The sequence below is a fragment of the Polyodon spathula genome, chromosome 15 (genome assembly GCF_017654505.1).
Source record: "Polyodon spathula isolate WHYD16114869_AA chromosome 15, ASM1765450v1, whole genome shotgun sequence".
Lineage (NCBI taxonomy): Eukaryota > Metazoa > Chordata > Actinopteri > Acipenseriformes > Polyodontidae > Polyodon > Polyodon spathula.
This window is the reverse complement of record NC_054548.1, coordinates 24,892,937-24,905,503: the sequence shown is the minus strand read 5'-3', so window position 1 is coordinate 24,905,503 and position 12,567 is coordinate 24,892,937. Positions and strand designations below refer to the sequence as shown.

Below are 12,567 nucleotides of genomic sequence, written 5' to 3'. Positions count from 1 at the left end.
AACTAGATGTTACAGCTGGTGGTTTTATTGAGCAGGTTTAACTCTCATGACTGAATGTTGCATATTAAGTCACTAGCAGTCCATGCAACCCTTCAAACTGAAAATCAAGGTACTAAATCACAAAATAGGGCTAAAAACCAAAGAGAAATATCAACTTCTTTTTCATATGTAAAACTAAGCAATGTAACAGTTATTTTTTGGTATGTTATTTTAGTTCTCCCAAAATAAAAATGGTTACCTTACCTAAGAAGACACACATAAAATAAATCAACCAAAAAGTTATTGTTCATATGCAAGTTTGATTTCTTCAAATAAAAGTACTTTAGGTTTGGGTTTTACTTTTGATGTTAACTGAGCAAGGTAAATGGACAACTCATTTCTGTTATAGGGCTGCAACTAGTAGATTTTGGTAGTCAGTTACATACAAAGTTATTAGATACCAGACCAGTATGTTGACTGTGACTTCAAATCGATTTAAATGAAATTTCTATGCTAGTACAGCAAGTTTACTGTACGTGTAGTGTTAAGAGTAAAAATAAACGTCTCATTTCTTAATTTATTTGCAATACAGAAATATTTATATGTATAGCCCTGTACAGCGTACTTATTAAGCAGGCACCATTCGAAGTACTAATCATTACAATTAGCAATTCCAGGGTTGTTCTGTACTGTGTATTTTTCACCTGGATATCACATTTCAGCAACTTTTAGATTATCTAACAAAAAACAGTTTAGTTTGTCACATGCATTATTCAGCACTTAATTTCTTCTTTCATATCCAAATTCATCCAAATCTACCTCTACTCCAATTAACCAACTACTACTGTAGCTAACCAATCGCTGCAGTTTTACAATTAAATTGACAAATGTAGACCAACAAAACACTAGTAGAATTCTTTCTTAGGACACATGTACTATAGGAAATATTTTACCTTGCATGTCATCTTGCTGTGCATTTTCAAAAGAAGTCTGGGGGAGGGGGGGACAAAAATAAATGTTATTTATTCATGTTTGAGTTTTATGCTGCTGCATTGGATCCAAAATTTGATACAAAAAAATCTTTACAAAAATGTTAGGCGTTAGGCATTTTATATATATATATATATACACACACACACACATATAAAAACAAGCACGTAAGACAATCTTTCACACCTGCCGACTGCCTGAATTCACCATGTATTTAAATTCATATCAGCATCTTTGTCATTTGGGGTATACCGTTCTGCTGAAAAGATATTTTTATCTGTGCAGCTGTAATGACAACGATACAAAATATCCTTGTATTCTGAAGTCAGAAAATTATAACTATTTAAGTTTTTGGGGGGTTTTTTGTATTTATTTTTAATTGGTTACAAAACAGTTTAAAAAATAAAATAAAAAAAAACAGGTAAACTTGGGCACATATGAACAGTGCGGCCCATTCAGTAGTCATGCTGTTAGCAGTGCACCACTAAGAGTTTGTTCCTTTTGCTTTGTTCAGCTATTCATGAGGGATACTGGCACTGCAGTGGCTGCAGTAAAGAATTAACATTTTGCATGCTGGGAGAGGGCAAATAGGAGACAAGACAGCAAGACTACAAAATTATAAAAAATGAGGACCTCAAACCAGAACTACTCAGTTCTGAAAGCCCATTACATTTGTACGTTTGTTAAGGTCACAACTTGCCATAGTATTAATGGTGCAGCTTCTACCATGCATTACATAGTCTTCCAAAAACATTCATAATAAATTGTAATAAATACTTAAATATACCACTTCACTCAATTCCAAGAGCAAAAAGTGGCCCATTTGGACTTTAATTACCAAAAAATAAAATTGGTGTAAACTCAGGAATAAAAACATTTAAAATTAACCTATATTTTTTTGTAATTTACAGAGGATTTAACCCAAAATCCCTAATGAGCTACCATAATATGCACAGCTGGCTACATTTAACAGGATATGTTCATGTGTGATTGGATGGAAAGTTTGACCACTCGCTGTGGGCATGCCAATTATGCCTTTGCTTACATAAAAGGAACAGATCTATTAAAATCTCCTTAACAGCATGATGTCACTAAGGACAAAAAACATAATCCAATAATAATTTGAAATTGTTACAAAAAAGGCTTTGCTTTTGGTGTCCACTAACCCCCTCATCCCCATTTACAATTGATAACCTATGAATATGGCTTTCTACTAACCACCTTCCTACAAACAACCAGCTTTATAAAGAGCAATTTTCTAAATAAAAAAAAACAAAAACAAACAAAAAAAAACAGTATGTGCTATATACAGTGCCTCAGTACATGGAGGTCATTAATAACTCAAGCCACTGTCCTGAATATCAGGCAGAGAAGGCCTTATTCTAGATAAAAGTAATACACTAAATTCCACAGCAATTTTTCAGGCTAAAACTGACAACAAAAGCGCCTTCACTGTGGCAACAAAATGCAGTTTTAAAGCTCCCCAGAGGATTGAATACTGGAAAGTGACATGGGGGGAAAAAGCATTATAGTGGCGGCCCAGAGGAAAAATAAAGGTCAGATTTGTAATTTAAAAACTCAGGAGATATGCTCTTTATAATTTGAATAAAGTGAGACATTCACAGTGAGAAGACCCATTTAAAACACAGCACTCAGAGTAAAAGTACACAGCTTTCCATTAAGCCAGCTATACAGAGTACCTTTACTAAGACAAAGCATTCAGCATGTGTTTTAGAGAGGCAAAGCTGCAATCTAAACTCTAACTCGGTAAATAAGTGCAAGGTATTTTTGTCATTTCTAGCCAATATGAACATCTGATTTTTGTATCCAAATAGATGTCAAAAAATATTTGTTTGAATATTTGTCCCAGCACTATTACAAATATAAAAAATTCCAACAAAGAAGCAAGCTTATACAGTCTCACTTTACAAAAGCACCTTTTCATTTAAGGAATGTATGCTGCTTTTGAAGTCATAATCCTCCACAAGTCCTCTTATACATTTCCTACAAAAGAAGTACAATGAAGTTTCTTGTCTGCAGCATAGACGGGAATACCCAGGTGGAAAATGTTTCAATTCTTATGCAGAAAATGAAACCGTGAACCAGAGCAAAGTCAGGACCATCACAAAGAGAAGTTTACTGTATTTTATGTAAATCCTAGAAGCAAAGAATTTGTAGATCCTTCGGATAGCAGCCTGCTAGTCAGTTATCAAGTTATCATAAGATGGAATGGAAATTAGGTGGACGCAAACTTTCAAATAGGCAAATGTAACAATGATCAAGGAGTTCAACATTAACCACTACTGACAGGACGCAATTTTTTTTAGGGAGGTTAAAAAACAATTGGCAAACAGGAAAAATAAAATAGTAATGTATTCCTTTGCATTTAATGAGGAGCACAAAAATACTAGGGGTGAGTATCAATGTGAAAATTGTATATCAATGTCGTGCATATATTTCAATAGATAATATCAGTCTTCCAAAACACAGAAAAATATAATAACACAAATGCATTATGAAATGTATATACATAGACAATAACAGGTATTTACATAGGAAAAGCAATAACTTACTTTAACTTAGTGGTGCTTTGCTTCACAATATCCAGGGAGAAAAACAAGGTCTTGTCCTATTGTTTTACTATTCCATGCCATCATCAGCAACCTCAAAACCGAAATATGTATATATTGTACTTCACTGCACAGGCTAGGCAGTCCAGAAGTAATTTAAATCCTCTCTGCGTATAAATGCACGACACAAAAGTATTAAGTACGGTGTCGCGCCAAATATTGCATTACTTGAGATGTGTTCTGATGTTTTAAAAGTCCATATCATTTATAATACTGAACGTTCACATTTTAAAAATACATTAACAGTAGTGTAAGCAATCGCATGGAAAAAATGCAACGAACCACACTGACCCATGCGCATATCTCACAATAATCCCAATAGTGCTTAATGCAGCATGCAAATAGCATTCGGTACCTTGCGAGCACATTCTGAATGGAAGAAGAAAAAAAGATAATACATTTCAAATTATTTAAGCCAATTTTCCTGTTTATTATGTTTTGTTAAGTTAAGTTAGTTTTTAGGTGTGTATCCCTTTAAAAACGACGGTCATGTTTCTTAATTAGTTGATGCAAGCACTTTTTGAAAACAGGATATAGTTTCCGGTAATGGATTGGTTGGTGAGAGGAAACAGGTGAATGGGAGTAGAGCATACGAGAGAGGGTACACAGGATGTGAATGTGTTGTTTTTTCTCGATTTCTAGGTGTTGAATGTTTGAAATACATTTGTTAATTGGGTTCTTAGAAAAAGAAAAATGCCAATCAATGGAATAAAATGGTTAAATAATATTTTATGCATGATGTTTGCCTACGAGACTAATTGATTGGTACAGGGTTTATTGTATCTTAATATAAAATAAACTTGATTTGTATTTTTAGCAGTATTAGCAATAAAAAGTATGTCTCTGCAATTATATGTGATCTTTTTATATCCCACGATATCGCAATTATTATCAATATCGAATGACACTGATATCATATCGAAACATCGATACTGGTGCCCACAACTAAAAAATATTATATTGACATTTAAAACAAGTGCGTAATTGAATATTCAAAATATTGTTTATACTCAGTAAAATCCAACACAGCAACCAATCTGCTTTGATAGTTTTTTTACAAATAAACAGAACTAAAACACTTGTTTGTAGAAGGAAGTGTTAATTATTTTTATTTTTTTTTTAAGTGTTAAAATGTATCTATAAGCTTATGCATAGAGGCATTTAGAACTGGAAATCGAATTAGTAAAGATTTATATTACTCAAACATGCACTAGACACCAGGCAACAGAGGGATTACTGGACAATAATACCCTGAAAGAATTTAAAAAAAAAAAAGTTGAATCAATCAGCAACTTCACCAGTAACTCAAATAGAAAGGGAAGTTCCCTCCACTTCACGCTACCCTGCACTTGAATATAGAAGAATGCACACCGTTTAAAACTTTTGGAACATAACAGAAACGGACTAATGGGGGCGGGCGAGTTTGTAGAAAAGTGTATGAACTAAGAAATTTAAAAAAAATCTCTCATATAAACACAACTCGTTACAAGTGTCCTGAAACCGCATGTGGAAAATATCACAGCAGATGCAATTCACAGTTCAAGGTGGTCAGCCTGAATCATAATTCTAATGTACAGTAAATCCTACAGCTGCAGCTTATTTTGTTTTTAAGCTATCCAACAAACTCAAAACTAGACTTAACATGACAAAGACATAACACAACAATTCAGGGTTATTACAGATAATTTAGGACCAAAAGGTTATTGTGTGTGTGTTTTTTTTTTCTTTGTTGTATATTGCCTAGTATACAGCACTTCTTGGTTCTGGGGAATATCTGATGGTAACAAAGTCACCAGCCCCTCTCACCACCAGGTATGCTAAATGTGGTTTACATCTAGTGAAAACACAGAACAAGTTAACATACTGATGCCTCTCTACATTAGGGTGGAAAAAAGCATGTAGAAAGTGACAGTTGTAGGATCTGAAAATTAAGTGTGGATCTGAATTTGGGCTGGGCTAGAACTGCCAGCTCTGAATGATGATATACAGATCCAGAAAACTTTTCATTCTTGAAGTGGAAACTGTAAACAAATATTAGTATGCATTATCAAGTAAGCATAACTGGCTGAGGATAGCAGCATTCAGAAATGATTATCAAGCAATATCAAGCAAAGGAAACCAATTCATAAAGGACACCAGAAATAAACACCACACATTCTAACTGCACAGAAGTTAATGCTAATGGGGTAACTGACTATTTACTCCTGAGAGTTTTCTTTACTGTAATTTGGTACCAATTATATATTTTTATTCAACTAACTTAAAATGAAAGAATATTTAAATATTTGTTTGACTTTTTGAATAACAATTGAAGATGAAACATGTTTGTCCCAGCAGCAAAATTTCAGCCGTGGGTGACTTGCTGGGCCAGTAAATGTATCCCAGGAAATCATATCAAATGAAAAGATAATACAACACAACATATGCAAATTTTACTATAACCTGGTGCATTATTTTTGCTGATCAAAATACACCCAACCCCCGTTATATCGCCGCTCGCTATACTACGGTCTATTCGGCTATATCGCGGTGCTGGAGTTGGCTCCCCATTTTTACAGTCTACAGTACAGTAACTGAGCATGCCTTTGCTGCAATATTCATAGATAATTTCACTTAGAATTACTGTTCGTTTTATTTCGTAGTGCACATCACAAACACAAATATACTAAACAAATAAAAACTGAGCATTAATATCGTACTGTTATCACATACACACGCATTGCACAATAACACAAAGCAAATTAAATATCTACTTGCTGAAGGGGTTTTTATCTTAGCCAACAAGGTGTTCACTTGTGGCAGCAGCAATACACTAGTAAAAGTCACAGGGCAGTGGCTTCAGCTCCCTAGCAACAAGCCTCCTATGTTGTTGAGAATGGGATACTTTCAATGCAGCGGGTTTGGGCATTTGAGAAAGAGGAAGACTTATGAAATTTTAACTGGAGACTGAAGTTGATGAGAAGCAATTACCCTCCGCAGTACGAATTAAAACGGTGCGCTGCTTTTTATACTAAAATGAGAAAGCGGGTGCGTAGAGGACTTATACTGGATCCTGACACCCCCAATAAAAAAGGGAATGGTTGTACAGTATTTGTTATTAGCCTATTTGATTTTCTATGGGTCTCTCGCTATACAGCGAATTTGTATTGGACCCCAACACCCACGATATATCTAGTGGGTGGTGTGTATCCTTTATTACAACACCTAAGGATTTTTTTTTTTTTTAAAGAGAATTAAAGTAGTTTCTCCGGTTTTTAATTGTTTTACAGTTTGAACAATTAACTATTATTTCAAATTTGGATACAAACATACCAGTATTTGAGTAAGTGAATTGCTTTATTATAGTGTGCTTATGTTTTCTTTGACAGCTGATGACACATCACAGCTTCTTTCAAAAACGATTAATTTGGCTTTACAAAGTATATAATCAAAACATCTTCATTGTATATCTACTAGAAATATTACAACAGCAGCAACAGTGTCTATTTTATTCCATGAATAAAATCACCCTATGTCTCCTACTAACTTGATCCTTGTTATCCCAACAATGAAAGTCTGGGTCAGAAAGCTTTCTCCTTTCTCCTAACTACACCCCAAAATGAATGCACTTTTTTCTGTACTTGAAATGCTTTATGTATAACTTGTGAAATTATTTTTTACTACTGGTCAATCTTAAAGACGGCACATTACAGCAAGTAAAATAACATTTTTTAACACAGGATAGAACATGATTTACATATTTTGTGATGACTGCAGAATATTGATTTAAAATGAATGCTCATTAAATACTACTTGTCAATCACATGAACTGTCCAGAAACAATAAACTTAGCCAGTAAAAATTAATTTGAAAAACTCACTTGATGCTTACTGTGTAATATCTGTTTATTTACCTTAAAAGTGCAGTGGAATGCATTAAATATTCCTGCCCTACAGGTTACGCATTATCTGTAATGACAGACACACAACTGTTGGGTAGTGACTTCAGTGCTAACTTCAAAGAGAACCGATAGAGTTTGAATTTTAAAAAATTAAAAAACTGCAGAGCACTATGCCAGGGAATGCACACACCAATCAATTGATCAGAACAAAAACATTATTGACATAATTATATCTCAGCAAATGTTGAACAAGTGTTTTAAATTATAGCTGCAATGTTATGTCTGTAGTTAAAGGGTTCCTGAGTTATGTAAAATAGTAAAATAGAGAAATATTATAAATATCAATGCCTAGTAGGGTCACTTCCAATCCAAGTTTTCTAAACATACAGTATAGCCTAGCTGTCTTGAGAAAACACACTCAGAAGCAGAGGTATTTCAAAGGTCTGGGTTGTTGTAGCCAACCAATTTACAGATACATTTTCTCATCCTTGTCTCAGCTAAAGTTAAAATTTTTCATTCTAAATGGTTTATTAAGTGAGGTTTCCACAAAAAAGTTAACAATTATACATAGCTTGGTTAAACTTGAGATGTGTATTCAAGACACTAAGGTTCAATAAAGCTCAAGCTATCTCACATACTTATGCCAAACCTTAATTTAAATTGGCAGATTACCACTAGCATTAAACATTGCTTAATCTAAATGCTGGCAAAACTATGCATATGATAACTGTCCTTTTGTTAGTATTCATGCCTTTACTATAAACATATTAGGTATACTACTGGGTTGCATCTAAATGATAATATTTTATTTATTTATTTATCTCCTTTGTACTCTGTCAAGATATTTCAGTAGTTATACCTCCCTGTTTAAAAAACATCCTGATCTAGATCTAGTATTCCTAGTATGAATTAATAAAAAATAAAAATAAGACAAGTTTAAGGAATCACTTAAAGTAGTTATTTGAAATCACAAAATAAATAAATAAATAGAGGCCTGCTAGTTTTGTTGAAACATGGGCCTTGCTTTACAGTTTGCTACCTGGGCTAATGAACTAGGCCGCATTTGTCTGGCAAAAAAAGAGATAAAATCATCGAACCCACAAAAGCACATGGTTCGATATCAAAGATAAACAGGCTTGAGTTGGTTGCTAAAGATTTAAATTACTAAACATGAGAGGCGGGGATCTATACAGCCATTTTAAATAAAAGAAACCTCCCCAAATTAGACATTCTAATGAGAGACTGATGTATTCAAGGATAGTAAACACACGCACACCACCCCTACAACGCTTGCATAGAACAAACATTTACTGTAAATTGCGGGAAATCATTAATATATTCATTCCATTTGATTCCCCTCCCCCAGTAAACAAAAATCCACGAATGCGAAACATACAAAACCATTACCGTTAAAAAACAACGCGTTCGTCGCGGTCCCTTTAAGTACTTACTGATGATGTATACTAAATTCGTGACTGTATTTTCAGCGATATTAACAAATTGCGGGCTTTTATGAAGCATGTGACATCATTGAGATATTGGTTACGTTACAGTACTGGTACTAAACAATGCTCATGCGATTGTAAAATATTTTGCTACTAGATTATCCCTGTGAAATTGAAAATGACTTAACTTGTGTTATTTTCGCTCTGTCATCCCTGTAGGAATGAAAAGAATAAAAGACAGTATCTTCTTTATGTATTTATTTTTCAATTACTTACTATGTACCGACTACTTATGTCATCAAAACAAAACATTTACATTCGCAAACATATATGGATTGCGATATCCAGCCTATTCAATGAGGTATGTAGTTATTAATGCTGCCTTATGAAATGTCACAAAAAGAGAATAACAAGGCTTTCCAATCAAGTGTACCAGTCTCACTTGTGTTTCCTAAAATTACAAACCAATCACGCAGAATTTCCCTTTTGTGAATGCATGTTAACTGTACAAGTGAAAAACCAATGCCGCCCCGCAGATTTAAAAAGGTTTTATCCAACCAGTTCACCACAACATGCTCGTATTTCCACTGCTCTGCCTCTAGCTACTATTTTGCATCTGTTTGTCAACTGGAATAATAGCGAATGATGCTAATAAAATATGCTAACTGCATACTCTCCAGTGGGATACATGAATATGCAATCCGCATGCAGTTGCAAAGGCACAAAGAAATAAAACGTGGGCCAGTAAAAAAAAATACACGCTTGCGTTATATTTCCCATTAGTTTAAACCCATTATAACGAAACAAAGTAAGAAGAAACAGTCCACAGTAGTAGACTGGTAAGCGTGTGAATACATAAATATATAAACTCTAATGAGTGCATGCTGCAACACAGACACAAAGAAACAACGCTTATTTACCAGCGTTTCAACAATTTTTTTCTCTACCTCCGTAATTTCGTTGCGAATCACAGTACTGCGACGCTGATTGCTAATAAATTATCCCGGTCTCTGCGCGAGAATATGAATATGTAAAGTGCACACTGCTCTAATCACACAAACTGGGGGGAGAGGTTTTTATAAATTTACCATCGCATGGCAATCTCCCGTTTTCCCACCGGTGTCGGCGACATTTATATGTATTAATTATAATGATGCTGATTACTAATACATTATGCTAAGTTTGTAGGTTGTTTTGATCCTCTCCAGCCTAATCTGGGTTGAGAGAAAGTATGTTTGAATATGAATATGAATATGTAAAATGCAGTAATGATTACCTGCTCCTGAACTCTCATCTTGACTCGCTGCTCCTCCGTCCGCCATTTTGAATATTTAACCCGAAATCCCAACCCTGAGACACAGAACTACACACCCCGCGCCAACCAAAGTATTTGCATTACATTAAGCAATGCGATTTAAAAAAAAAAACTATACACTTAAATACATGCTATATTAACAAACCCCATACATTTTACACCACTGTTGCAAAATTTAACTTCAAATTCAAAAGATTATTGAAATAAAAAATGTTGCTAGCTTTCGGCTCACTTTCGGAAACAGCTGACGAAAACTGACGAACTTCAGACAAAAAAAAAAAAAAAAAAAAAAACTTCCGAAAGACTGAACGGTGATTTTTAAGAGAAACTGGACATTTCAAATTGAAGTATAATCTTACAAGTTTAATTTTGCACCTTCTTAGAACATTTTGAATAATGTTGTAATTTATTCATAATTAAGTGTATTTAAATCGACGTCAGGACGTTTCCGGAAACAGAGGAAGAATGAAACGGCGGCGCGCGCCGGCAGGAGAGTGTGCTTGTCGGGTGCGCGCCCAGGAAAGTTGGATTGTAAGATATAATATACTACGTTTCCAGGATGGTGTTGGGGATAATGATATGTGATGTGTGGTATATTAATGTGTAATGTTAGTACACACATAGCAAGTTACTTTCAGCTTTCTTAGGCTATTGCATAGTAGTAATTTTGAGCCAGACCCTTGTAATGTCAAAGCTATTGCCATTTAAGAACGCGCACAAATTATGATACTGGAATCACGAAATGCATTTATGTAAGTGAAGCCTATTTTACCTGTAGCCTAGAGAGTAACATAATTGTAATCTTTTTAGCGGGTTATTATGATGAAATTAGTGTAACTAGACTACAGTACATGCTACAAACTGAAGTCACATACAAGTTTTACATGGTATCTTGAGAACTATATAGATAACAATCCAGTTGTAAGAAATACTATCGACTCTTTATTTACTGGACTGCTTTACCCTAAATTAACACGGGGTAGCCCTATTATCGCTAATCTGGATCTGTGAAACCAGCTAACTTTCTAATTCAAGTGTGACAAAACATGGCATTCTAAGCAATTAGATTAAGGAAGGGAAGACATCGTGCTTCCTATAATAGTTTTCAAGCGAATAGTTTCAATGGATTCCTACGTATCCTATAAATTGTTTTATACACTGTATACTATGAGCGATGCCACCATGGGGCCATTCCCTCACCAACCCTACACACACGTTTCTTACTGTGGGAGGCATATGGTCATACGACTATTACTCTGAAAAAGCTTTTTTTTTAAAAAAAACAATTCGTCCATGTGGCGGTGTGGCACTGTTGTGTAATAATAATGCGCTTTTTTCATAAACTGCGATTAATTTAAATTAACAAACGTTCTGAAGTTTGATCGTAACATTTTTTCTTTGTAGTGGAAAGAGGTCTGATTGAATGATACTGACCGAAGTATACCCCCCAACATGTATTTATCAGTTTTTTTTTTTTTTTTTTTTATATAATCCTTATTGCTCTATAATTAAAATAATTGATCTCAGTGCGATTAATAAGAGAGAAAGCAACACTGGGGTTTGCATGGCTACGTTACGTTAAAGTGTGCAGTTTTGTATGAAATCTGAACTGAATGAAACCTTCCACTTTTTTCGAAAGAACCTACTTTGCTAAGCTACATATTAAAAAGCTGATCTATCTATCTACACGTTTTCCCATTTCTTCTTTTTTTTTTGGCTTAGCAGTGTTTTTGAAAATTGTTACTTTTTTCTGTAAATTGCGCTACATATTTTAAAAAGAACAACATTCGACGATGTGTTATAGAACCCGGTTTGTTTTATGTAGCTAATTCCAGTCCACAGTTGGTTAAGTGTTTGTTTGTATACAATAAGCACATATCAGTTCAATGAATGAATGCTGTTTATACAAATGTAACGTTATTAATGTGCAGATTTGTGATCCCCCTGTCATACCTCAGCAGCAGCTGTAACAAGTCAGATGCTTTACATTTACCTCTTTAAAGAATGTTACTAGTAGTAAGAGCTACACTTTTGTTTTGGAACTTTGTGCACAGATTTATTCGTCCAACGTTGTGCACCCTCACTTTTATTATTATTATTTTTTTAACCCTTGACAGCACACAATGTTTAGTTGCAGTTGCACTCTGCTTGTTCTTATTATTTGTGAGATGTTAGTTTGAAATGAAAGTGCATTATCTATCTATCTATCGATATATATATTATATATTATATACAGTATTGTGCAAAAGTTTTAGGCAGGTGTGAAAAAATGCTGTAAAGTAAGAATGCTTTCAAAAATAGACGTGTTAATAGATTATATTTATCAAT

The 12,567-nt window shown here is 34.2% G+C and overlaps 1 protein-coding gene across 14 annotated transcripts in view; it reads right to left on the bottom strand.

Annotated features, from left to right (window-relative positions):
* Positions 1 to 10,485, bottom strand: part of LOC121328023 (POU domain, class 2, transcription factor 1-like) — a 28,979-nt gene extending 18,494 nt beyond the window's left edge. For 9 of the 14 annotated variants that reach the window (XM_041272454.1, XM_041272458.1, XM_041272455.1 and 6 more), the window contains exons 1-2: positions 10,201 to 10,485; positions 933 to 969 (exon numbers count right to left, since the gene is read on the bottom strand). In XM_041272454.1, the coding sequence (XP_041128388.1) occupies positions 933 to 969; positions 10,201 to 10,218 (55 nt within the window). In that variant the 5' untranslated portion in view covers positions 10,219 to 10,485. The remainder of the gene's footprint in view (positions 1 to 932; positions 970 to 10,200) is intronic. The other 5 variants (XM_041272467.1, XM_041272465.1, XM_041272456.1 and 2 more) reach the window with 3 other exon arrangements.
* Positions 10,486 to 12,567: the final 2,082 nt, after the last annotated feature.